At 50.1% G+C, this 27,792-nt stretch overlaps 1 protein-coding gene across 1 annotated transcript; it reads right to left on the reverse strand.

Moving 5' to 3' along the window:
* Positions 1-6: 6 nt before the first annotated feature.
* LOC144123661 (uncharacterized) lies at positions 7-25,466 on the reverse strand. The gene is made up of 3 exons (XM_077656456.1): positions 24,705-25,466; positions 3,021-3,083; positions 7-1,779 (listed from the first exon to the last, which is right to left on the reverse strand). Exons 1-3 carry the CDS (start codon positions 25,179-25,181, stop codon positions 475-477), a joined length of 1,845 nt encoding a protein of 614 aa, XP_077512582.1. The 5' UTR covers positions 25,182-25,466; the 3' UTR covers positions 7-474.
* Positions 25,467-27,792: the final 2,326 nt, after the last annotated feature.

Here is a 27,792-nt window from a genome sequence, read left to right on the forward strand (position 1 = left end):
CGGTGCACGTCGCCTTCCCCGCGGCCTCAGAGCAGCGCCGGCGCGGTCGGCCGCCGTGGCCTCGGCTGCACGACACTCAATACTGAACTCGGGTGGACGACGACTCTGTGGGAAGACTACGGGAGGAGATTGCCTATGTACAGACACCGGGGGAGGGGGGGCCCCTCTTTGGCACGTTCTTGTCGTGGGACAGCTCTTGCTCGCTGCCGGCCGGGCGTCGCCTCGGTTTCGTTGTGCTCATCCGCAGGACCCCGCGGGCAGCTCCGGTCCCTGGTGTTGTGCAACCCGGGCTGCCGTGGATGGCGCGAGTGGCGGCTCTTGTTGAGCGGGGGCCGCGGGATACTTTGAAGGGTCGTCGCCGCCCTCTGTTGGGGGGCCGCGACTGGCCTCGGGGACCTCCATCGCGAAGGGGCCGCCTTCGCGAGGAGGTCCTCGTCTCTGGGCAGTCAAGTCTCCGTCGGCGGAGAAAGCCGTCTAGTTGATGTCTGGCACGCGCCGGTGACGTGCGCCCGCTCGCAGCGCCCGCAGCGGCGAGCCCAGCAGGCTGGGGAAGCCCGCCATCTTGGAGCGCAGCTGGCTGCGAAGCGACGTCCGGCGGCGGTCGGGCGAGTCCGGCTGCAGCAGGGGCGCCCTGTCCTGGAGCACGATCTTGGGCGACGAGGCGCTGACCAGCAGGTCGGATGCGCCCGGCGCGACGCGGCAGAACGCAGCCTCGAGCATCGCCTCCGGCTCTTCTTTCTCCGGGATGGGCAGCAGCAGCGTGGGCCGCCGCACGTGCAGGTCGCGGAACTTCTCGAAGCGCGACGGAGGACGCGGCTTGGGCGGCGGAGGCCGCGCTGTGAGTGGCAGCAGCGTCGCGGCGGGGCTCACCCGGTGCTGGCGACGACCGCGCGCCTCGCCGGGCGGCGGGGCCAGCACCACGCTGGACAGCGCCGCCGGGCAGAGGGCCTTGTCTTTCGGTGGCGCGCACGATTGGGCCGAGGGGGGAGGAGGCCTGGGTGGAGACGTAAGCTTGGCCTGTGGAGGAGGGACGCTCTCTTTCGCCCCGGGGGCAGGCGTCGTCGTCCTGGACTCCGGTGTGCCCGCCGGACAACTGGGGCTCCGTGCTGGAACGGGTGGTGGCGGACAAGTGGTCTTTGGCGGCTGCGTGGGCGAGCGGACGGGGGGAGGAGGGTGCACGACTGCTCGTGTGAACCCACTGCGGCGCCCTCGGGGCACGTCGGGAGGCTCCTCCGGACTCGTGGGGCAGCTCGAGGTCGGGCTCGATGCCACCGAATTGCTCGGTGGAGGAGACGCCCGGCGCCCGATGGATCCGCCCCAAGTCGGAGAGGACAGGCGCCCGACGGAGCTGCTGGAAGTGGTCCGCGGTGGGGAAGCCAGCCGGCCGACGGAGCTGCTGGAGGCGGCAGACGAAGCGAGCGAGGAGTTGCTCCTGTGCCGGTGGAAGCGGCACGCCTCGGCACTATGCCGGTAGTGGCTGGCAGGCAGCGGTTCCACGGGGCCACGAAGGTCCTGCGGCCAAGGATTGGACGCCCTGCCTTGACCAAGCGCCTCGCAGGGTGCCAGCAGGGCCCGTGCACCCGGTGTCACGGGCGTGGCGTGGCCGGTCGATGAGTGTTTGAGGCGCACGATCTTGGTGCGACAGATGACGCATCGCAGCGGCAGCACGCGCTGCGACACGGCCACCTGGATGGTCTTGACGAAGCACTTGCGGCACACCACGCGGTGGCCGCACGGGAACGTCTGCATGCTCGCCTTGGCACTCACGCACACCACGCACTGCGAAAGACAGGGTGGGACAGCAGTGACGCCCAGTGCATACACATTAGCTGCTAGGCGCGCACCTAGCAGTGGCCTAACGTACAACCTTTGCCTTTATCGGATAAACTTGCCGTCCTTCGGCGTTACGACTAAGGATCAACCCCTTGCGCTCTCTTGCGCGCCACGATAGAGACGAAAGCAGAGCTGCGTTTATACATAACGTACTGCCCAATTGTTCTTGCGACTTTCAGAAGGAGAACACCGATGCTCAAAGGCATACTGCTGCGCAATTAAAGTGCTGGAGCTCTACGAAGCTACAGTTGCTTAGATTGTGACAAGCAGACAGACGGTAGAATGAGACCGAATGAAGAAAAGGCCCGCACTACAAAAGTAGAGCGGGTGTCACAAGTGAACATTTAGTAGTCTCAGGTGGTCTAAGAAGAATGGAGTGCCTCTGCCTTAATCACTGATGTATCGCAGGTTTGATTAAACTGTAAAATGGTTTAAATGGCCCTGGAGATGGCAATGGGCGCTTAATACACTCGATAGGAATTATAAATGAGTAGAGAAAATACTAGAAGCGCTCTCCTGGCTGTACGATAACTTCAAGTATTTTTCTCTTTTAATTTACTGTCACCTTTTGATGCACTAAGCTCCCCATTACCATCTCTTATATGCTTTGTTATTTTACAATCCGATTAAATCTGCGATGCACCAGTTGTTCAGGCAGAGGCATTTTAGTCAGTTTTCTTCAGTCGCATCAAGGACAGATTGTAGGTCGAGACCGGAAAAATAATAGGTCTCTTTCCGCACCGCTAGTGCAACACGGGTGCGCCTCAGTGATAGGGAGTAAAATGAGGTGAAAAGAGGAGAGCTTCTAACCGCACCAATCTGCTTCAAAGACAATCATTAGTGAAAGCGTTTAAAAAAGAAATGAAATCGCCCAGCCCACTCTACGCCAATGACAGGGTATGATGGAACGAACAAAATGAATTAAAAATGTCCCTGCCCTTGCTAAAATAGGTATAACAGGCTTCTACGTCAAAGACATACTTTACGATCAGCGAACAATAAAAAAGGGGCCTTGCCCTCGCTGTGGAGAGCATAAAAACATTTTTTAAAATATTTATCGACCATTCTTAATGGTTAATTGCAGCCGTCATCCGCTAGCCCATGATACTTGTGCAGCCCATTACGACCGTGCTATCGGTGGCATACCTCGCTGGTCTTTTTGAAAATTATGGTTCAGTGCGACTTACCTCTTCTTCTTGGCTCGTAGCCAGCTCTGGCTCATGCTCTTCTAACTTTGTGAGCAGCTTGTCCTGCACAGAAGCCGGAAATGAAAGAACGGGTCATTTTAAAAACAATGCCTTTGCGTTGGCGTAAAGCATGTAATGACCTGTCTTAATGCAATATCTTTGCTGATACCGTCGATGACCACTGGCGCGGAAAACGGTGTTTGCACGCATATTCTCGGTAAACTTGTTTGTATCAAAAACAAATGCCTTCGCGAGAGACTGCAGAAGAAAGAGACAGGCAGCTATGATGAGACGAGGCACAAACTTTCTTGCAAGTTCATGTCTTGTAACTTGTCCCTACCTGTAACAAGGAAATAGTCAGGCATAGAGAGGAGGAGGCCACGTAAGTAAAGGAGGGGGGGGGGGGGGGGCACAAACGAAAAAGAAGAAACAAGGAAAGAAGAGAGCTTGACAAGAACGAGTGCTTGCTTTCAGTCGTCTGCTAAGGCCCGTCACGCCGGATGTGCGTGGACGCCCACACATTATGAACAAGACAGGGTGGTTGTTTGCGCCGATGGCGTCCAGAGAGATGGCTCATCTTTCCAGCTCCGATAGCAAGCAATACGTTTTACGAAGATTGCTTCAAACATCGTGCCACCGTCGATCGGTCTTCGAAGCTTCCCCGACAATCGACCCGACAGAGTGCCTGATCTCGGTTGTCGCGCTTCACGGTGTAGGGACTGAATTGGAGGGACACTAGGGTGCACTCAGGTACACCGGCGCTAGTTCCAGCACTGGCACAGGTGGCGAAAGTAGCACAGTGCGACTTGCAACTTGGTCCCTGCGTTTTCACGCGATTCATTTTTTTTATTATTCCGCCCTCGTTTAAATAACGAGAGCGTCCATTAAACCCTAATTATAAAATAATGCATTTACTCCTTTGTCACAAATCTAAATCACTTCCTCACAAGAAAATGTTTTTGATTTTCCGCAGGGACCCATTAAAATATGCAAGCACGCAGAATGACTTTGCGACTATAGCGCTCGTTGCTATCTAGCATGGCATAACTCGGAGTGTTTTCTGTGGGCTTTGTGCCCGTGCAGATCTCTCGTGCGAGGTCGACCGTCGATATGGGCGATAAATTTTGATAAATGCATGTCAGGTTACGGGTGTTCCCTTAGTGTTCCACGTGCTTTCACGGTGGATATGAAGATAGCGCCCCATGCAGGAGACGTCATCTGGTGGCTGAAGAGAGCCGGCGTGGCTTCCCACCCTGGTGTCATGCTGTGGTTCCGTGCGGAACGTGTGGATGGTGAGTGTCCCCGAATGGAAGCTGACCGTTTGGCGCTGGGCGCGTGAAGTTGACCTTGCCCCTTTGCACAGCTTCGATTACTTTTCGTCCGAGGCAGCGTTAAGTACGAAATGCTTTTAGTTCCCATTCTAGGTGAACTTTGGCGAACATCATCCGAACCCGAAGAGAACATGAGGCCAAACCTGAGCAATATGAAGTACGTGAAGCCGAACTTATTCGAAACATCCTCAACGTTTCCGTGATATGATAGGCAGCAGAAAAAAGAAAATATTTTTTCGTCATAGTTGCCAGCAGCCCCGAGCGGGATTCGAATCAGCGCCGACACAAAGAGAGCAGCTTTCGTTGCAAATAGTTTAGACCAGCCTGCCATCGGCGCACACTCAACCCGCTCTACCGTGCGTTGTTGTTAGCCTTTCAAAAGATGGCACATACGCACACTGGGGGATCGGCCAAGAATCCGGAGGCAGAGGTGGCTATTCACCTGTACTCACCAAAGAAAACCAAGGAAGACAAGGAAAGCCAGCCCAATGAACAGAGCCAGTGAAGATGGGGGCATGCTCAACAGCCAATAAACCTGGCCAATACCCGAGTGCCACCATCTATGAGTCGTCCTAAATGCACTAAGCCTTTCCGGATTGTGCAGTCGCGAGTAAAAAAGATTAGAACAATGACGTCACCGGAGCGGCGAAAATCGCCTCGTGCGGCTGGCTAGGCGCCGTGCTTTGCGAATACGCCTGGAACTATTGTTATCGGCGTGTTCGTAACCGCAGCGCCCAGCGTTGCTTTCTGCCGCTCTTGTGACAGGTCGCTAGTGCTAACCTTTTTTACTCGCGACTGTACGTCATGCTTACATCATTACATCAACACTGGATCTGTCTAGGCCAATAATGCCATTCAGTAATTCCCCCCCCCCCTTTTTTTTTTGTTTTGCCACGCATGAGTATGTGCCAATCACTGCAATCCAACTGTCCTCCGATACCATCTAAGAGGCCACGCGCGCTTCACTCAGCCACCGAAAGAGACGGCGTACTGGACATTCAGAGGGCCCAGCCGAAGTGAGACCACACTGCTAGTGCGTCCTCGAAGACAGCCCCGGCAGCTGCGTCCCCTCCCCTCTTCGCTCCCTCCACTCCTAAGCAGAGCCGGGCACTGCTATTGATTCCGTCCGGGGGGATGGGTGTGACGTCAAACGACTCCTGATCGAAGGCGCAGAAACCCTCCTCTCCACTTCACCTTGCCCCGCTGGTTCGACTGGTGACCTTTGACAGAAGCGCCACCTGTCAACGAGAGTGGCGGTGGGTGTCACCTGAAGCGGTCTCCTCGAAAAGAAAACAACACGAAGGCAGCGAGCACACTATTGGGAAGAAGATGCACGACGACAATCTTGAAAACGGCTGCATTTTTCACGCGGGATGCAGTGATGCGAGAATTAAGTGCTGACTGCACCCCCGCATTACACTCTGCATGAGAGAGCAGACCCAGTTTTATTTTCCCGAGAGGAGGAGGAGGAAAAAAAAACTCCCACTGAAAAGGAATGCTTGCTGGTCATCTGCCGACACCGAGTAAGAGAAATCACTCCTCGGGAAAGGGAAATGGTGAGAAAATTCAGGGAAATTAATGTCAAAGTAACGTTAGTACGGGACGCGTTCTGACCAAATCCTTCGGAGAAGTCCCCAGAGGTGGCGTAGATCCACCCAAGCGTAGTCATACGGCTATGCTTCGGTGGATGCCAATGTGTAATTATCACTCCCTAATACAAATCTACTCCACCTTGTGGGATTCCCCCTAAAAGTTTGGTCAGCACTGTTCCCACTTCGTGTTATTGGTCAATTCGCTCTCGCGTTACCATATGTTAGCCGTCCCGGATAGATCAGATGGTAGAGCGACTGCTCCAGTTGAGCGGTGGTCCCGATTTCGAAACCCCGGACCAGGAAGATTTTTTTTTAACTACGAAATTTCCGTGGAAGGTGCATAGTTTTCACCGTATTGCTGTGCTTGGGTGGATGCCACTGAGTAATCACTCCCTTATTAGGACGTGTTCTGTATCTACTCTGACCTGCAGACAGTTGGGACAGTGACCTGCGTCGCACAATCCGATGTTGCAGAGTATTAGTGGGGTGAGAAGAATGTCAGTCTGAACTTTGCGGAGGATGTGTGCGCGATTTTGCTGAGCGATGTGCGGTATAGAGGGTAGGTTGTGCGGTTTTCTCTGATGCTTTCACAGTGTTCCCTGAAAACTCTTCCATCAACTTTGCTGTGCAGTTATGCACGGAGCAGTTCTGCGCTTTCGAGGCAGTTGCGAAAAACATTAGGCGCGTATAATCAAGTTTAGTTCAATGCCCTTGCCACCACTACCAACGTGTGCGCTTACTATAAGCAGTAGTGGTGCGGGCGATATTTTGCGACACAGGAGTGCGCCGTCGTCATCAATAACGGCAAGAAGCGTGCATTGTCCGATACAGGACCAAGGCCTCTAATTGTCTCGAATACCTTTCGATAATTTTGGTTGCAATTTATTATCACCCATAATTGGTTTACGAGTTTTCTTGCCTCAACTGTATTCTAACGGCGGGAAAAAATGCTAAAAAACTGCATATCATCGCTCCTGATGATCCATGCACGCAAAAAGCAGCGTTTATATTTTGATAGCGGCAAGGAATTGGCCGTGGAGCTAAGTTTCCTGAGCATCTACGCGGTGCATTGTCGTTAAGCAATTTTGGTTGGTACAAAAGCGATTATGCATAGCCGGATCAAGATCGCTAAATGTTGTGACCAATACCACATTGCACCCTTATTTCCTGAAACCCTGAAACGAGTACATCATTTTGTATTGACAACCGTACTAAAACTTCCCTATCACAAGATCTAAAGTTAGTAGAATGAACATCTCAAGAAATCATACCTAGAAATTTTGAACAAGCGCATTTCTCAATGAAACGCGATTTTACGTGTATCGTAAGATTTCACTACAACAGTAAAAATATCTGGAGTTCTATTAGCACTTTTGCTTTCGTCAGGAACGTTACCTATTTTTTTTTATTGCGGTCTTAACCACTCAGTGCCACCGATGGACAAACTTTAAAAGAAAGATTTTGGTACGCATCGTAAAAATGAACCATTACTTTCAATATCTCTACAACAGTACTTTACGATATTCCACAGTTGCCTCAAGATTAAAATTGGTATCCAAGAATCCCTGACTTAGAGGTCATGTTCCTTGTTCGCGTGGCACTGTCACTGACGTCATGGGGAAAACCAAAAATTAAAATAAGCATCATACGGTGCGCCTATTCCGGCACAGTGCAGGACAAGAACGAACAGGGAAAAGCAAAAAGAGAAAAAAAGTCATCGTAATGCAGAAAAGGACTGAGAGAGGGAACACGAAAAGGGATATATACATTTTAGTGTGCGTCTTAACGGGCATGGTGCAGGCTGTAGAATGTGGTAAATAGAGCAAGTAGAAAGAGCTCTCAGGAAGATAACAGGCCAACAAGTTAGCAGTGCTGGAAATTGTGCAACCGTTGAGTCTCTTGCTCGAGTGCAGATATTTTACTTCAACACAGAAGAACACAACAGAAACGTAATTAACGAAAACCTGGCAAAAATAAGCGAACAGCCTGCGGTTAAAATAGGAGGCAGGGCAACTTGAAGGACCCAGAATAAAAAGCGACTAAGTCCACATGAAAAAAGGATTCTTTAACAAGATGCCGTTTATTTGTAAGTTAATGCAACAAAAATGTTCGATGAAATAAACGGTTTACATAATTTATGGAGCCACGCTTGCCGCTTGTTTTTTTAAGAAGCGATAAGCTGGGGGAGTCAACAAAATAATAAATCAACAAAAACTAATCATTCAACAGAAATATAGATGAAAGAAAAACGAATTAAAGATTGTCGTGACGGGAGATTAGTGAAGTAACGGGCGGAAGGCGGTCCCGCGCAGACGACGCGAGTGGAATGATGAATGACAGAGAAATTCGTCGGTGTTGCAGGCTGCGATACAGTTTTCGTGACAGCGAATAGTTCTGGACAGATGATAAGGGCAAAGAATGACAAACTGTCTCCCTGTTTCGCAGCGACGCCTCAAGGGCGGTGCTTTCTGGCGCTGTTGAAAACAACGCTCTCTCTCTTGGGGACGTGCGCTCCTTGTGCAAGGCTAGATATCAGGATATGTTTCAAATGCCTCTGCCTTCCATAAAAAATGCGTGTACGGGATCTGAACGAACAAAATCTTTTATGCATGTTTAATTTCATAGCAAAACGTGCGCATGGAAGCAAGAGTGCATGAGCATCGCCATAAAAGACACCTTATGAATATTTCAGCGCTGTGGATATTGAAATGAAGGTCGCATGTTTTCAACTCGCCTCGATGCTTGAATGTCGTTGGAAAGTAGATTACAGTATTACTGTAGGCAAGTGAATAGGTATTCTAATGACGGTAGTTAAGCTGCTAAGGTAAGTAAACTGAGAGGGTCTGAAACAGAGAGCGAGAGAAATCCTTTTATTTAAAAGCAGAAATTTTTGCCGCCATGAAAAATTCCCTGACATGTTACTCCGTGTTGGGAAGGGAAATAAGGACGGAAAGACGGAAGGAGATAGGCGCACAAAGTTATAATAAAAATAAATGGCTTTTGAATTTGGGCTAAGATGCATCAACGGGTAATGCTACAAGACGCTGAATGGTTAAGTGCAGTGTCTTACCTGCATGAAGAGCGCATAATGGTGAGGAGTGCGGAGAAGAGAAATGCATGTCACTAATTAGAACCAAATATGACAGCCTGCTAAGTTCGCGTGCTGCTGTTACAGTGTCATAGAGCTTTTCATATCAATGAAGAGGACTCAAGCTACAACAGAACCACGCACAAAATGCTAGTGCCACGCCCTCCCCTCTCTTCTTTTGTTGTGCGCTCTCCGCGGGCATAAATCAAGTGGTTCATCTTATACTCGTGATTAATATTTAGAAAGTGGTTGATGGCAAGACACTGTGTTCATGAAAGACATATATTTTTATAACCCCCTCCGAGTTTCAGAGCACGCAGAGAAAGTTAGAAAAGTGCAAAAAGACTGCCCACCGCTAGGATTACACAGATAGTTGAACGAAGGGTTTCTTGAAGCTTGGTTCATGAAATCGCGTATTATTTGCCGGCATCACAAGAAAAGAACAATTTCATGGTACGGCACTTCTGGCCGGATAAGTCGTGATGAAGCGAAATTACATTGCTTGAAACGTTTAAAGTAAACACTACAGGACATGCCATCTGCTTCTTGATGCCGACATTCAGCCACGTAATATCGCGAATGTGCTCGCAGGTTGGGTGTGCGCACGCAAGGTAAAAAAAGGCCCTTAGTCAAACCTTGGGCACTTCAAAGAAAAATACGTGTAGTTTCCTTGGGGAAACATTTCAAGGGACGTGAGTACTATGTGAACCAAGCCTTTTTTTAATTTCTTTTTAATTGGTTTTGGAGGGAAAGGAAATGGCGCAGTATCTGTCTCATATATCGTTGGACACCTGAACCGCCTGAAAATCGTCTTGCACGCAAGCGCCTTTGTTCAGTTCGGTATTTTTTTTAAGGGGTTTAATGTCCTAAAGCGTCTCAGGCTTTGAGGGACGCCGTAGTGGTGGGCTTCAGAAATTTCCACCACCTTGGATTCTTTAACGTGCACTGGCATCGCACAGTACACAAGCCTTTAGTCCGGCATGGAACCTTGATATTAAGTCGGCCTTACAATATGAAAGGCGTATATGAGATTTATCTTCCCCTCTACGCTGTAAAACACCTTCCTGCACCAATGATCCTCTCAGAGCGCCGCTGCTACAAAAGCAGGTCCCCCCAGTTCAGCCCTACTCACGCACCACAAACAGAGCGGCGAGCCAGCTACGCTTCCGTTATCTCTCGGCAGAAACTACCACAACGCGTTATCGTCGCGATGTACGCCTTCGCTTCATCACCGCAGCCGCCCTCCGAGCCGAGATAGGAAAAGGGCCTCACGGGCGAGGCGAGGGCCTCGAATCCAAGGCTTTCAGCACCAGCTCTATACACGTGCTCGCGCTCTCGATCTCTCCCGCCCACCTTTCTGCGTGATTACAGCCAGCGCCTGCCGCCGCTGCTTCATTTCCGCCGCCGTATCTCGCGCCGAAGGGTGCCCGATGGTGCGGGCCTGTCGTTAGTGCGAAGCGCACGTCGGCACCCGCGACCTTTAACGTCGCTACGGGTATCGATCTCCCAGCGTGTCTTGTATATCCCCGGCTCGCGTGTATCTCCTTCGGCCGAGCTCGGTTTTTACACCCGTCATCTTCGCGAGTGCGGTTTCTTCCGACGAACATTGGGAGCCGCGGGTGCCATCCGAGCACCTCCCGGGTTTTACTGCGCTCCGGCTGCATGCGGCCCCGGACGGCGAGCATTCTAAACAGGCCTGTTTTGGCTAAGCGTGAGGTGTGCCGAGTGGCAATGACTTCTGACAAGGTTCGCTTCAGGCTGCCCGAGCTTTGATAACGGCGTCGGCTCAGAAAGGCTTGTTGCGCGGAGATCATGCCGTCCGCGTGGAAGGACGTCATCCCCACGTGACCCGGTCACTTCTTTAACGCCGTTAAAAAGTCACGTGATGATTTTGTCATCTGGTCAAATGAGCCCCATGACCTATTGAATTGGTCACGTGAGTCTCGTTAAACCCTTTTACACATAGGGGACCCCTGTGACCTCTTCCCTTTAAAGCTTTCGCTAAAACTCTTGTCAAAATACGTAAACCCGTTTCGTCTTTTTTTATTTGCACTTGCTTGCCTTTAACAAAGAATGAGTCAGACCTAAATATTACGAAACTAAAGTTGACAGTATCCGGAAGGTCAGGAAAAGTTCTGGGCCGAGTGCTTTTAAGAAAATGTTGAACTCGTCGTAGTGCCCAGGGCGAAAGTGAGGCGTACCAGGGATACAAGAAAATGGATTGAACAAAGAGCGGGCCCATGTAAGCAATCTCAGATGCGGTACAAAACGCAGTCTTTGGTTTCTTGCTGCAGGAAAACGTAAGGTGCGCAAGGAAGGACAACCGCGTAAATATGTGAATGCTGAAAATCGAAAAAAAAATTGACGCCTTCACGCAAACTGGAAGAAATCTACAAGCTAACCAATACGTGCCCCCATTTCTCAGTGAGTGCGTGTCCCAGGCCACTTGTAAAGGTGGTGCAGAAAGATAACTACGGAATTACAGAGGGGAGTTCAGTGACTAGGGGCCGCGGCCTTTCGCTTAACGTAGTAAGAGAGACAACTTCTGTTCACTTAACGAACAGAATTCCAAAGCATATACAAATGAAAGTTTTCCAAGCGCACAAGTTACCTAACACAAATATTCACAGAGTGAATGCCATTTACGGCATTAAGTATGCCTTATATAAATAACCAAACCGACGCGATCATGTGCTGTGACATGAGAAATTATCATGGTTAGCAAAAATTTTATTTACATACGTACACATGCCAAGGTTACCGGACACATGTACATGGTTGCCTTAAAAATACCAAAGTACACTGGAGCTCGTTTCACTCCCAAGCCTTCTAAACATTCGCAACATAAGGCACTTACTAGCGGAACAGAAAAAAAAAAAACTGAAGGCTGCTATCAAGCGGTGACACCGACAATTGCAACCTAAACGCTTTGCATCTGCTCACCTTCCACACGTTATCCTACTGAAAGTTTCTCTCTGAGTGACTCGCCAGGACAGAACTCATAGGCTCTTCTCGAACTTTTTCGGATCAACAGAACTTGAGAGCCGCATAGGTTTACTCTTTTATTTTTCGTGCGTGCAACGCTTTTTATCTTCCTTTTTTTGTAATTGACGCGCTTTCCTTTACTATCTTGTAATTCTAATTTTCTCTTTGCTTTACTTTAGTATTTAGACTTACTTGATTTTCTTGCTCGGCGCCTGGGCTGGTTATCTGCCTCTTTTATTTTTTTTAAGACGCTTCAAGAACAGACGCCAAGGAGCTCCAAAAATCATCAATCGTAACCCGCTGGGCTCACGCCGAACGTTTGATCACAACAAATAAGAAGGACCCAACATAAAAAAGGGACGCCATACATCGCGTGTTATGCTTCGCGTGAACAAGTAGTATGATGGTGCGCAATCTCCAACAGCCATTGAGACGGGCAATGGCGCACCGCTAAGCTGTACCGATCGACCATTCCGTTGGCTGCCAAAACATCATTACGCTTTCATCGGACAGCCAAGCAGGCATCAGTAGTGCCATTAACAACTTTTCGGGACATAATATGAAACCTTGTATTATTCCAGAATGAGTTTCCGGCCACTAGGGGGTCATCGGCAACGCGAACGTCGGTAATGACACCCGAGAGGACGGATGTTAGTTAATGTTTACCCGAAATCCTCCGATACCGGCATGTTTCAAAAACAACTCCACACGGTAGAACAAAACTACCTCGGGGTCTCCGCACGCAAGCAGTGAGGCTGCACTAACCACCCTTTACAAGCTGCTGTCCGGACCGACCGGGAATTCAGTAGGCGCGCTCGAGATCATTCACTCCTCAGGGCTTCGCTTTTGTTTGAAATAAAGTTTTTTTCCCGTTCCTCCTCCCCGTTTCATGCTCTGTTTCAATGGCAATTTTCCCATACCTATACGCATATGGGCTCTTCATGCTTTAATCTCCCCCTTTCGACATATATAGGCGCTTAACCGGACCTGTGACCGGTCAACCTCCGTGCCTTTTCTTTGTCTGCTCTCCACACTTTGAATGTGCCTCCGAAGCACATAGTTATATGAATAAAATGCCTGGAGAGTAGATCGCACCCTCACGGATGCCTACAAGGACGCCTTTGCGGTCACCTCTTATTCAGCACTCCAGATATGCATCTTCCTCGGCAACGACTTCCAACGACATCTTCCTCGTTCAACGAAGAAAGAACGCTGAAGCAGGAATTCAAAATTACAGCAACAAAATGCGATATGATTGCGCCCGCATGGCTACACAAGTCGTAATGAGAGCAGAGCTTGTTTAAAGAAAGAAAGAAATAGAGAGGGAAAGAAAGAAATAGAGAGAGAGAGAGAGAGAGAGAGAGAGAGAGAGAGAGAGAGAGAGAGAAATAAAGTAAGAAAGATTCTCAGCGTGTATGACGCGATAAATGAGACAAATTCTTCTTTGCACGTCTGCTATGCTCTCGGTATGTTATCGGCGGGATGTTGAATAAATGAAATAACACGCGCACTGCGCGTCCTGCCACACACAATGCGTACGCGCGCTTTCCGTCAACAAACGGTCATTGAACGCCCAGTCAACAGGGCCGCGCGCACTGCAGGAAAGCTTGGACTTACACGCGCGAACACGTCATCGTGTTCCATCTTTAACTGACCCGCCACGCAACCGCTGCGTGACAGTGTCCCGGCCGTGAGTCATGCGCGTCGACCGTAACGGGGGACCGCCTCTGCGAACAGGGCCAGTCGCTGCGGCAGACGCAGCCACTCAGAGGCGGCGAGGACAACGGCTCTCATTCGCGCTCGAAGTTGGCCAAGCGGAGCCGCGCTGCGGACGCGCTACAGCGAAATCATTGACACGAGGAAAACTAGTTGCTGCTCGACGACGTGCGTCGCGTTGCCTCTAGGCTCCAAAACCTTGGCAGCAGTGCTAATGGGTTGATGCGTATACAAGTAGCCAAGAATGGAACTAGCTGAACCGCGCGAACAATTTAGGCCCCGTGGAGAAGCGAACTGGAGCTGATGTGCCTTGGAACTTAATCGCTAAGGGTGTAATGAACGGTTTCGTGTTGAAGTAATAGTTGAAGAAAATTTGTTGGTCTATAAGGTTCGAAACACCCGCAGCACTCTTAGTAATTTCTGGCTCAGAGCTTAGATGGGAGAAAGCGTGGTAATATCCACGCTCTTTAGTGGTGATGGTTTTTAGAGCCTCCACAAAAAGAAAAAAAAGATTGTTGTAGAGCCCCGCACTAAATTATACTAAAACAGGTTTTCCTATTATGGGAGGAAAAGGCATCTACCGGGACCAGCGGTGCTCCGTGCAACAGAGGTAAGATCGGTAAATATTTATAGTCGGAGAGGGCAAGCTTTCAGCAAAGGTCTCGTGAACACTCGTCCGACCTCCAGTTTTGTAGAGTTGCTGAAAAGTTTCAACAATACCTCACCTACCATCATTCATAAAAAAAAAAAACTCAATGGCGCTCGTTAGGGCGACACGACTGAAATGCGTAGGTGGTCGTCGTTACGAACTACGCTCATTGACCACATACTGATTTCTTTTTAATTTTTTTTTCATTTATTGTTTTTGCCTCATCGTACTCGTCGTCTTCTTTTAAAGCAGCGACAGCAGTCATTCTCTACACTCATAGATCCCTGGTGGTCCTAATGCCACTCCTGGCGCAGAGGTTCAGCGGTTTAAGCGATGCGCCACTGTCCTGTGATTGCAGGTGTTGCCACCGGTGGAACTTATGGGACCCAGGTTGGTCTTGCCGGGCAACCTCTTGCGACCAATCATTAATTTAACTGCCACCTGCCACGGTGGACAGTTTGCTCACAATTCGGTGCACAGGGCTTCATTCTTAGGCTTTCGCCTAGGGCTTTACTCTGTTTACTCATCCGCTACATTATCCGCGACATCTCCCTTTTAATGCTCAGGCATTAAAAACAAGACTTCGCTGCACTAGTCACAATGCAACGGAATCAAAATGAGTGCAGTTAAAAGCCAGTAGTTAAGCAATTTGAAGTCATTTCATGCTTAGTTTTACCCCAAGCCACGACGTAGACTTCCTTCTTTTTGATTCGATGTTCTCTTTGCTCTTCGTTGTCATTAATGATGTGACAATACCTAGAGAAAGGAGTGTGAAAAATTTCAGAGCAGTTAAAGATCAGCAAAGCATAGAAACGGATAAAAAAGTTTGCGTGGCAAGCAAGAAGGATAGGTCGTCGCATTGATGTTGTGTGCCGTAACCGAAAATTTCCTCAGGTAGCACCCAAGTTTCCTTTTTTGAGGCTAGTTTTTCCGGCAGCAGCTTGAAATTATGCTCTGTCAATTTTCAAAAAGTGAGGAAATTAAAAATTTTTAGGAACTCCGTGAAAATTTTATTTTCGCCAAATTTTACTCCTCAGATTCTCCGTTAGAATGAAACATCATTGGATCGTCGAACGGCAGAAGAAATCGCAACCGGCCAGTATCGAGACAGATGTGTCAAGAGGAAAATGATATTGGTGAGGGTGTTGACATCAGAAGGAGAGCGGAACAGATTTCAATATAACGATTTCATTTTAATTTTTTTACCCTATTTTGTTAGTGGCACAAGTGACATCACGCCCCAGCTTCTCTCTTCGTCAGTGGCAAAAGCCCAGCAGTGGTGGGGGGTGAAGCTTCATAGAAGCCAATCACAGAGAGGGAAAAAATGAAGTGCAGCCGGAAAGATCGTTATGTTATACCGACCAGTTCTCGACGAGCCATTCTTTCTAGTTTCTTGAAGCATTTCCCTTCACAAATTATCACATGTTTCTAGCGTTTTTGTAGGCCCTTAGCAATAAAAGCATTTGCTTTCCTTCACACGAGTATAATCGTATAGTGCAGGTAAACAGAAACAAGCTGAAATACACCTGTAGGCTTCGATTTACAGCGGCCATGCAGAAAAACTTCTCGAGTCTACACGAACCACTGAGTGTCTTCCATATTTTGTGTAAAGAAAGCGAAAGCATGACGATGTACAATGAATTTTTGAGCCAGAACTACGAAAAGCTGGTTGCTGTCTGTATTTTCGTCAAATATCGGGTTCTATACAGTTACACGGCTCAAACTAACTGTGCTGTTGGAAACGCAAAGCGACAATTGGTTCGAATGCAAACAACGGTATAGTTGTGATATTATCAAAACCTTCCTATGGAGATTGAAATTTCATGTAAAATTTTTTAATTTACTTTGACGGCTCGTTCTCTGATTAAACTGCCGCAAAGTAATAAGTTTAAAATGTCTTTACAATTTTTTATTCAAACATCTCTTTCAGAAATCTCTATGCAAAGTGCGTCTAGAGGAATGACGTTAGCTGATGTCTTCAGTTATAAAGTACAGTGTGGTTAGACTCTGCTGTCGAACCTCTGTAGCCATAAGCCCAACAATACCAGCTGGTGAGAACTGCAGCCATCACGGCCATCGCAGAAACAAAGCTCACGCTCAGTGCATGTGGTGTGATCGGTCTCTTATGTGTATACCGGCGAGTGACAATGCAGGCGTGAAGAGCTCGTCTATGGCCATGTGGGCTGTCCTAACGCAACGTGTACATTCGATAGTCATCTTTGCACGAAACTTTACCTTAGCGGGAAATGTTACATTTATGGTTCACAGTATTGTCTAAGAAGACAATTACGCACAAACAAGAGCATACAAATTTATGAGAATAGCAGTGCCAGCCTCTTATCCGGAACTGTATCCAAGCGGAGAGTTGAGCCAGTTGGTACATTCTGACGCATGATCCCGAGCTGCATTTGTGTGCAGAGTAAAATGCCGCGCCATTTACGCCTGTAAGGTGCACTCTCGGCAAACACACTGTTCTTACTGCAAAGCACGCTTTAAAGAAAACATCTTCATTCGGATTTGCCCGTGAAGTTCATAATGGTGGGGACGGGAGGAAGCGAGAAAGGATTTATGTTGAAGTCTACCCTTGTCTTTTGTACCTTATTTTCAGGATGAATCCTTTTACAACACTGCCTAGCAAAATAAAAGAAAGAGGCATTATACGCCTCTATTACACGATTTTGCCAAGAACGAATTGCGCCGCGCAGTTGCTTCCCGTTTTCGAGTGTTCGCTCGTCTGATGGGAGCGCCCGAGTGCTTTAGGAAGTGCAGAACAATCTGCAGCCCTGCCTCTTGCGACAGCTGTCCGACAGTTTCCGGCCCGTTATCTGGTTTCGGAACCGCTGTACTTCCACGCTTTTACAGCGTCCGCCTATTACTGCTACGGCCAGAGCACTTAGATCGACTAAAGAACAAGAACAGAGATTTAAGGCAAAAAAATGAAAGCTTAGCTTCTTTTAAAACAAGTGCTTTTGTAAAAGACTTCATTCAATAGCAAGTAGGAAAACGAGTGGTTCAGTAGTGCAAACTGCTGGGCTAGTTGGTTCATATTGCATAGAAAAGGAACCAGCGAAAATAGAAGAACAAAGGAGGCACACACCACAACGCTGGACTTACAACTGGTGTATTGCGATGAAAATCGCTCATTTTAAAGGAATTTCCTGCCTGCGCACCCACCCTACAGACAATACACTTCGCGCACCACATGATGACATGCCTACTATAACGATAAAAACTTGTACTCCTTTTCAGTGATAATCACAGACGGCTCGCTGACGCATTTCTGCTTATTCTTTCTGATCATGAATGCCTCCAATAGCTCACGCTCACGTTTAGATTTCCCCCGCCCGATAATGCTGGCAATGTGAAAACTAGGAGAACATTTGCAGTCCTTTACAGCGTTGTGGTGTGTGCCTCCTTTGTTCTTGTCTTGCGTCTATTTTCGCTGGTTCCTTTTCTATGCTATGAAAACGAGTGGCTCGTTAATTTTTGCGCTGAATAGCTCAAGGTAATTTCCTGCCGCTTCTTTCAGTTTTTTTACTTACACGACTGCGGAATTTTCAAAGGGCATTTCTTACTGAATATAAATAAAACCGAATTAAACGTGAAGCCTTGTGAACTGACATTGCTAGCATCTTAAATTAAGAAAACGAATTGAGGAAAGTGCATTCAAAGCATCATTTATGATAGACTGCGGGCACCGACTTTAATGAGTGCAAAACAAGTCTCACAATAAACAGAACACGTAAGGAATTAGTTACTCTGAGAAACAGGGATGCACTACTCACTGCACGAGAGGGAACGCACGAACAAAACACGCAAACTTCAATTTTTGAAATTCCTCATTTTTTTTTTTCAGAATTCAGCTTCGTACAGCGGTCGCCCATCTAGCACAAAGACGCGATGCTTCTGCTGCACAACCCCGTATACCTGCTGTCAGAATCCCATCTTCGCCCTCCCATAAGCGCCGCAGGATGCAACCAAAATCCGGCCGACGTGTTCGCTTTGCCGGCAGAACTGGGACGCGAGACAGGCCTGAGCTCCCTTTCCACACACGCACGCTGTCCAGCCACGCTACGACGGCCTTGCCGGATCAGTGACGAGAAAAATATATCGTGGATAGAAGTATAGGACGGAAGGGGGAGAGGTCGTGCGTCAGCGGCACCGCGAAGGATAAGCCGCAACACAGCTGTCGCGACGACGTCGCATCTTGGTCCGACCGCGGCTAGCGAGAACGATGCCCCGGCAGAAGAATCACTTCCCGGGAGGCCAGCGTCGGCGTGTGTGCGAGTCTTCTCCGTGTTTCGTGCTCGCCCTGTCGTGACCTCCGGCGACGGAACTGACAGCGTCGGCGCCTGATGCGAGGAGACCCCCAGCCGATGAGCCACGGACACGCCACGGCTCCGTCACGCCATGCTGCCACGCCCCCTCCTCTTTCCCCCTCCACATTACGGTCTTCTTTGCGGCGCAGCAGATCGCTGTTCAGGGCATGTGACTGCCGCTGCAGCGATGCGCTGACTGCCTCGAATGCGGCTCAAGGGAAACGAGCGGGTTACGACAGCTCCGTGCAAAGTGCCAGCCCTTTAAAAACGCTCCTCATGAGAAACAGTGGGCGCAGATTTTTCGCGTCGGTGCTACCACGAGGCACTGAGGCTGCTGCACTACCTCACCAGCTGGCAATGTCGGGATTGCAAAGAGGGAGTTCAGTGTGTCACAGATTCACCTCCACGATACTTTCATGCACCGCGTAACATTTGTGGGCCAAGTTTTAAGTTACACGAAACATTTTTTTATTCATGCAAAATGTTTTTTTTTCATCAAAACTCAATAATTTATGTTTTAATAATTTCCTCTTTTTCTTACTTTTAAATGCTTTGACTATTCGTGTCAAATGTTGCTGGAGTGTTGAAGTAAGCGCGTAAACGCGCTTGATCATGTGCAGCGACTTGAAAGACCATTGATTTAACAGTTAAGTCTGTTGGGTATGCTGTCTTTTTAATACCAGTAAGAACTTTTCTCCTCGCAATACTACTCATGTGTTAGCACACAAACATGATATGCGTGGGCGTCGATCAAGTGAGGCATTTTGAGATAAGTCCAGAGAATGAAATTAGAGCGGTCGACATGTTTTTGTTTTTTTACAGAACATGATTGCAGCCCGCGCTTCTCAGGTACTCTCACGCACGCCCCAGTGAAAGCCTTTGAATTGTTATAATCAACTGCAGGCGCCCAAAAGACTTCGAACGTGCTGAAGGTATTCAAACAGTCAAAGACCACGGTCAAATCAATAAAACCGCCAAAAAACTTGCAAAGAGAGCACCGCCGTGATAATTAAAGGTCATGCTCAGCGGCTGTTATGAAGAGCGGTCATTACAACTGCTAACAACCAACTGCAGTAACTGGATGCAAGAATATCAGGCCATGTGGCATTGTGTTCCACAAACCACCCGCTTCCCCAAAAAAAGTGAACAAAAAGTAAGGTTCCCGGGAGGGTCTTCTCTCGCCATAAAGTTTTCCGCTTTATCTTTCAACTGCGTTGAAGCAACCCAAACAAGTTATCACCCGGCAAAAGCCGCGCACCATATATCACTAGCAAAAAGAGAGCACAGGCGCCCATTGTCTGCAGTCGACGATTTAAAGCTTAAAGGAAAAACAACTACCATACCGTTACGTGCATGACATTGTGCTCCTACCGAGAACAAACTCTGCCCAAGCGTTCTCGTTTTGCGTGCGCAAAAAGCTGTGTCGCCATTTCGCTCTTTCATTGTTTCTTCCCTTTGTCCGCGCTTATCGGGCTAGGCGCTCTCTAGTTCTCTCTTCTCCTCTGTCTCTTCAGACGACCGCGGTCGCTCGTGCGCTGTCGTGACTCACTCGGTGCTAGCTACAAGTTTGCTCATTTACTGTTGTTGCGTTCATCGCATACCCCCACCCCGTCTCCTCGCCTCTCCAGCGTCCCCAATTGTTTTTTTTTTCATCTTGCAGCTCGAGCTTGTCCCCACCGCGGCTAATTGCAGTCGCTGTTAACAATAACCTCAAATACCGTCACAACGTTCCGCGTTCCAGCGCTCGACGTGAGATAAACGAAACGCAAAGAGCGAACCCATCCGCAATCTGCACAACCGCCGCCTCCCGGGCGCGAGAAGGGGGGGGGGGGGGGGGGGCGAGAACGAGCGTGTAAGTATACCCGCTTGTTCCCATTATCGGAGCACCCATCGGTCGCACGAGAAGTGGGCTTCAAAGCGAAGGGCCGGAACGTGCAACTTTCCCTTCAACACACTGCATGCAAAATTAAAACGTTGCACTGTTCGCGCTTGTAAAGATGCGTTCTTTACAAGCATTGTGTTAATGTGGCAAAGCACGCTTCGGCGGAGACGTAAAAGAAAGGGAGTGTGGCCTGTTTGCGTGCGTGTTTTTCAGGCCGTCCTGCAAGCAGCTACTCTTCATTTTACAGTGAAAGTTGCAGAGCTTTATACAGGCCATTTCGGAGTTAGCAATGAAGTTCAGTGCCGCGTCAACGAGAAACAAAGCGGATACCGCGACGGATGTTCGCGAAAAGTGTTCGCCGTGTAGTAGTTTCGTCATGCCGGCGGAAATGGATATTCTTAATACCGACGGGAAAGTCGAAAGCGTGTTGAAATCTTAGCTGAAAACGCAAGACCGCACCGCTAGCGGTGGTGCTAACTCATAAAGCGGCGAAGCCAAGTGGCAAAACTAGTTTGAAACAAAGAGGTTAAGCCAAGTACCACAACGTGCTCGAAACAAACAGGCCAAAACCAAGTAGCTAAACATACCCGAAAAGAGAAGCGAAACCAAGCAGCTAAACTTGTGCGAAACATAAAAGCAAAGCCAAGTAGCCATTTGTGTGTCGGGTTGGCTCGTCGTCTGCATAAAATGTCAATGAATATGCTTGTGCCAGCCCTACTTTCCTTGTTGCATGCATGCGCCAGACCGGCCTTACCTACCAGAAACGTCGCTTATTCAACCAGCTTTCGCTAATTAATGAGCTAAGCCGGTAAGCTCAGTTCTACAATGTCTTTTCTTTTTTAGTTGTCCTCCACGCCTTCATTTTCCTGTAATACTATTTTACTTTCTCGTTGGTAGCTTTTACGCTTGTGGTCCTCTGCTGACCCGATCTCCCATAGCCCGGGCATCTTTGTTTCTCTGCCTTTCGACAGTGCTCCTCACCACCGCCTCACTGCTTTTGACCTTCCTTCTCACACAAAATTTTACACAAAATTTTCATTCGCGAATGCTCGTTTACAAAAGTCAGCGATGAACAACAGTGATGCTAACCGTCAGGACGATTTTCACGCTGATTAATCTAGAGCAGGGTAGTTGTATTACTTAACTTAAACGTCGATGTCTGTAGTTAGACATATTTTGTCTCTGGGGCAAAGACTGCAAGACTTTGTAATGCACGCTTATTTATGTTGCAGTGCCACACGACAACAACACGCACGGCATCAAGAGTTGCTTGTCGTGCTCCTTGCCGTCGTGTCACGTTTAACACGGTCCAATCTGGAATACTGGTCCCGGCGTTCATACCTAAAGGGAGGCGTATAAAGATCGAGCATAGACATATCTCTTTGGAACCGGGCTAGTAGCGAAGCCCATCATGAAAAGTGAGTTACCTTCTTCGCAATTTGCATCTAACCTCAAATATCAATTATGTCAGAGACGAGAACCCACTGCTCAAAAATGAAAATTGTAGTAAGCAAGCGAAGTCAATAAAAAAATAAAAAGACGAGAAAAACATACGTAACAAAGAGCTCGGCTTATTCCACATCCGCGACGTGCTATCCACGCTGCCTGAGCATGGGCCATTTCATCAGCGTGTTCTGCTCAGTGTCTCCAACACCGCCTCTCTGCACAGCCAGGAGACGCAACAGCAAGGTGGAGAGGGGCGCCTAATATCGGTTTTAAGGCTCCGAAAAATGTGCTTAACAGCTTGTAAAACAGCTAACTTCGCCTCCCATATTGCCCCCGCCTCTCTCAAGGCCTTCTGAACCCTAACCTTATTTCTCGCTATTCCCCAGCGCTCTTGGGAGCCACGGCACGAGCGACGAAAATGAAAATGAGCGGCCGCATTGGGGCAGGCTGGCAGCGTGCCTACAGAGACAGCGGGGAAAGGAAAGGGAGCGACCCCACAAGATCAGGGGCTCCTCCCACGTCGCCGTGCCGGGGGCGGTGGCTGCACAGAAGCCTCGCGCGGGCATTCCCTCTGCCGCCGCCTTTCCATATTTAGCCCGCGTCAATGCCATGCGAACGGGACTTTCCGCACGCGTAACGGTTGCCTGACGACGGGCATCAGTGACATCTGGGACGTCGCTCTTTATTCCCGACGCTGGTGCGGGGAGGAAAGCGGTGCCAGCCGTGACGAGAGGAGGCGGGGAGGGAGAGTAAGGGGGGGGGGGGGACTGGTTCTATACGTTCACGGCGCCGCCTCGCTGATGTGAATCGTCCGAACGGAGTAAACAAAGCTGGTGCGCGTCAATAAGTGAGACTCGATGTCCTTCGTCAAGATCGAGCTGCCTCGCCGTGTTTCGCCGTAGCCCAATGATTCGTCTTCGCTCGTAACGCGTTCTCCGTGCCAATTGTCTGCCAGAGTAGTCGCTGTTCGGCTGACGGGCGCAAAAGGAAAAATGAAATAAAATCGCTACCACTATGCAGCTGCTACTGTGTGATTACTATGCGGTTACTGTGCAGCTGGAGATGACCAACAGGGCTCTTTCGTAGGCCTGTTGGTTGCTCATATTGATGAAAAAGTAAGCGCACAAGAATACGGAAACACGGGAGAGACACAGGAGACGGCACCGTTGGGTCAGCTTATGACAGCTTCCTGCTCTGAGCTTGACATCATTTTCAGCGCCAAAATCCTTACGCCCACAGGCCTAGTAGGGCTTCCATATCCTTACGACCTTACGACCAAGAGAACCGGCCGTGAAGTTATCTCCGCAGTTAAAACTGTGCTGCGCAAAACAGTAAAAGGTAGGCATATCCTACCATCAGCGAACGACGGGGATGTCTAGGCGGTTTGCGCGAGGCGAAGGAAATGAAGGCGTCCGAGCGCGCTCGCTCGAATGTGCAATCACTGCGACCGCCTCCCGTGCGGTCGCTTTATGTGCGAACTTCCAGAGCCGCGAGCGGTTCATAAGGGCCAGCCCGCTATCACGGCGCCCACTGCAAACTGCTCTCCTCGGTCGCCTTTTCATCGCACGTGCTCGGGCACAAAGGAGAGCGGATGAAGAGCGCTCCCGGTGAGGAAGCGAGGGATCTCGTGCGATGAATGGGCCAAGGACGAGGCTCATCCGGTGGCCCCGAGCGTCGGAGCTTAGCTCTTTCGGCTGGCCGTAAAGGCCAAGGGTGAAGCACTGAGTGGCTCCTCTTGTGGAAACATGGCGTAGGTCCACCTTGTGGCCCATTTTTAGTCCGATGGCGGCTTCAAAGAGAGTTTGTGTCAAATCACCTCACCTCAGGAATGACAAAGGCGCCATGAACACTATCGGCTCATTTGAGCAAAATACCGATGAGTTCTAGCCGGTTCGTCGTAAAATCTAACAAAAACAGCGCAATTAAACAGTACACGAAAAAAATAGAAAACTGACATTTCTCCCGTATTGCCTTGTCCTTGTTTCAATTAGACTGTTTTTCGTTCCTTAGCGTCATTCATGCAGCTACTGAACACGTTTCGTGCCGACGCCGCACAGGAGTAGGGGCCGGAGATCGGCGGCGCCTTTGTTGTTGCTCCGAGGAGGGTTGGTGCCACCACTGACACATACCGTTGCCGCCATTCGTCCGTCTCGCGAGCCGTACCGAACCTAGGCAGTTCGTTTAGGGAACCACCAAGGACCCCCGTCATGTCTCATGCTGCGTTTCGTATATCGACGTTCATAATTCATCCTGGCCTTGTTTACAAAGCAGCGTAATTGACCTTGTCACTTTAGCCACAGAACTGCGAGTGTAGTACGCTTCGCACTCTTCACGTTTCGGACGGCTATGGAAACAAACGTTATTATTCTAGACTCGAGTCAAACTGACGCTAATTATGCAAATTTTTAGCCAGTGGCTACGAAGGTGTTGTTTTCGGCTGCTCAGCTGTACACTGAACAGCCGCCAGGCCCATCGATGAGGGCATCGCCGACCGACTTTCGAGAAACAAGACGACACGCAGATCCGCCCAAGAATCTTCGTGACCACATGACATGCCCAGCGGACAGCACGCAGCCGCTCAAGGAAGAGACACGACTGTAAAGGGCACCGCGCCACTGACGGCCGCCGCCGACTCGTCAGCGCGTGCTCGCGCGTATGACACAGGGGGCCACTCACGATCTTGTGGTTGAGGTGGGCCAGCTCTCGCTCGGTGACCTTGCGCCGGTTGTGCTCCTGCTGCTGGCGCTTGAACTCGCTGATCTTGTAGACGAGGTACATGCCCGGGAAGGCGAGCACCACGAGCGGCTTCATGATGCCGCTCGGCATGGCCCTGCGACCAGCCGCGGCGGCGGCCCCGGCCTCGTGACCCGACGGCGAGCCGCCGCGATCGGCCACCGCCGCCGGCTCGCAGCAACGCATGCGCCGCTGACGTCGCTCGCCCGTCACGTCGGCCGCCGGTCGATCGGGAAGCGCCGGAGCAGGATGGACCGCGTCACGCGACACGTCACACGACGGCCGGCCCGGGAGTCGCGTCGCCCCGTCGTCGTCCTCCTCACGCAACCACGCATCCCCGGAGTCGCCGTCTCGCCGCATCCTCGCGTCGCACGACGTGCCGCTCGTGGTCGCAGCGGCGCCGCACTCCTCCTCGTGCATCCCCGCTGGTGGCTGCAACGGCGCGTCCTTGGCAGTAGTCGCGATGCAGCACTCGGCAACGCGGCTGGTGGATGCAGCGTCAGGGTCGGCCGCATGCTAGGGCCGGGCTGCTGCTCGGGGGATCCGTGTCGAGGCCTTTCCGCAGGGGGGCGGCCTTCCGCGCACCGGTGCCCCGGCACCGAGGTTGCGGCTACGACGGCGACGAACGCCCCCGGCCGGATCGATGGCGGACGCGGCCAGCGCCCCCTCCGCTTTCTTCGCGGACCCCCTTGCCGCCGCCGCCGCCGAGCGCGAACCCTGGCATTTCGCGCACCGGAAGCCGCCACCCATCGACCAGGGCAATATGCCAGGCTGCTGCTGAGCTCCGCTACCCCCCTCCCCACCTTCTCCAAGACAGAACGCGCTCTAGGAGCAAAGGTCTTCATCCTCCCTCGCGAACAACTATAAACTCGTGCATTCCACTCGGTCCGGGGCCTCTGAAAACGCCTCTGCACTCCTTGCTCCCTCCCACGCGCTCAAACTTGTAACGCGCCCACCTGATTTCCGCCGTCTATAAAAGGGGCCTCATTGCACGCCGAGGATTCCGCCACTCCACGAGACCGCTCACAGGCAAAAAAATAAAAGAAGTAGGGGAGGCACAAGTTACGGGACGACAAGACAAAATGGCCATACATTTGGTCCTTTTTCACACTAAAAAACTGAAAGCGGTATCTATACCACGTCCCCTCAACCCCGTCTCATGAAAGGTCCCACACTAAACTCCACAAGGTTGACTTTATCGTGCAGTGCGCATTCTTGAGAACACCACCTGAATAACATTGCCATCCAAGTTTGGCGTTCTTGCGAGCACACCAGCGGCTAACTCCCCGAGCACTCGGACACCCAGGCCACTCTTGTTTAGCACCCTCTAAGAACAGAAGGTGGCCGCCGTCTGCCGCTAGCCGTCCTGCCGCAAGTCGGTCTGTCACGCTTGCGAATGTGGACCATACCATTGTCTTGGGACCTCACGTCAATAACTTGGGAACCGGCACGACATGGCTGCCAGTTGTTCTTGCCTACTCATCTGTCCTCGTGTGCCGTATAGCCCGCCTGCTCTGGCAGTGCCTGGTCGGATACCGCTCAAAGACTTGCTCGGGCCATCTTCCAACCTCGGCTATCCTATCAAGCTCAATTTCAACGCCTTATCCAAAGACAATGGTCTACCGTCAAAGTCCTGAGCCACGAGGCCATGCGAGTCTTCACCTGACTCCCTTGGGCGGCTCCTATTTCTTTGCTCAGGGAGTATGTCTAACTAAATGTCCTGTCAGAAATAATAATCCAAAATGAGATCAACAGAATCCGAAAAGATCTGCTCCGTCCCTCCTTCCGAGTTACAACCTCAACCACCTCCTTGGGACATTGTCAGCTCACAACAAACAAGCCAACTCGTCATAATAAGGAAGTTGACTTACCTCCGTTTTCAGCATCTTCTTGTCCGTTACCTGACAGCTGCCTTCTTTACACAGATGTCGCTCTAACCACTTCAGCCAACTCTACTGTCTTCGTTAACCCAATGCACCCTTGCCTCAACGACTGCAAAGCTTACAGCATTGGTACTGTCTCTTACCTTGGCTTGGAATAGCAAGAAGTACTAGATGTCATTACATCTTTAACTGGCAGCCCTCCTAATCGCCAAGTTACTATTTTCACTGATTCTCGAGAAGCACTCTAGCATCTAAATAAAGTCTGTAGTACCCTTCAGGTTGTCCAATTCACACACGCTGCTTTCCGCCCATTCCCGGTGCCCATATTTATTTACTGGCTTCGGGCTAACACAAGTATGCAAATTCTCAGAGCTGATGTTTTTTTCCCGTGCAACATAAATACCTCTACTCCTCTCCCTCTCGACAGACCCCGTACTAACTCATATACATTTGAACCTGGTTGTAACGAAATTGAAGGGGCCCAGAAATTACTTCATAGCCGTACCTTCGTTATAGCCCGTGTTCACCGAGCTTCAAAGAAGAGTCGCAATTTTTTCGTTATATCCATTATTGCGTCATAAACCTTTAGTTATAACGGCGTTCACATTTCCTGCCTCCCTCAGGCAGCGTGCACGCGCCCTCGCTCGCCCCTGTACCTACCATCTGGGTGGAGGAGGTCTTCCTGAGGTGTCAGCAGGTCGGCGCGGCACTCACCTCTGTGATTAGGCACCGGTGTCGCAGCTAGACTTTAACAACACCTCACTAGTGCCTCCACTGTGCACTAGTCACAGGCCCCTGTGCGGCAAGTATTATGAACATGCCCAGGAAAATCACTGGGGCCGCCTGAATTCATCAGGAGGCTGGGCTCTCTTCGAATAGCGATTTCCACTTTTATTTGAGTGGCTGACAGACAATGCGTACAATCGCAGTTTTTCTCTGTTTGCACCAAAATGGATTACATCTCCCTGTTGTTTTAACACCTCTGCGCCTTGTGGCATACTGTACGCAAAAAAACAACAACATCGAGTTCATCTTCTGATCTGGTGTTTGACATCCGTCTTTGCGCACTACGCCTTAACAGGGAAGTACTAGCTCTGGATCCGCATCCATCTCCTTCTTGGCCGAAAGACTTTTCTCATAAAATGCAT

The sequence above is a fragment of the Amblyomma americanum genome, chromosome 3, assembly GCF_052857255.1.
Source record: "Amblyomma americanum isolate KBUSLIRL-KWMA chromosome 3, ASM5285725v1, whole genome shotgun sequence".
NCBI classification, from domain to species: Eukaryota; Metazoa; Arthropoda; class Arachnida; order Ixodida; family Ixodidae; genus Amblyomma; species Amblyomma americanum.

Excerpts from the sequence above, each read along its gene's own strand:
- LOC144123661 (XM_077656456.1), bottom strand. The coding sequence starts at position 25,181 with ATGCACGAGGAGGAGTGCGGCGCCGCTGCGACCACGAGCGGCACGTCG. Across the intron at positions 3,084-24,704 it reads CCCACCTCAACCACAAGATC|GACAAGCTGCTCACAAAGTT; the intron begins GTGAGTGGCCCC and ends GCTTCTGTGCAG. Across the intron at positions 1,780-3,020 it reads CTACGAGCCAAGAAGAAGAG|TGCGTGGTGTGCGTGAGTGC; the intron begins GTAAGTCGCACT and ends TGTCTTTCGCAG.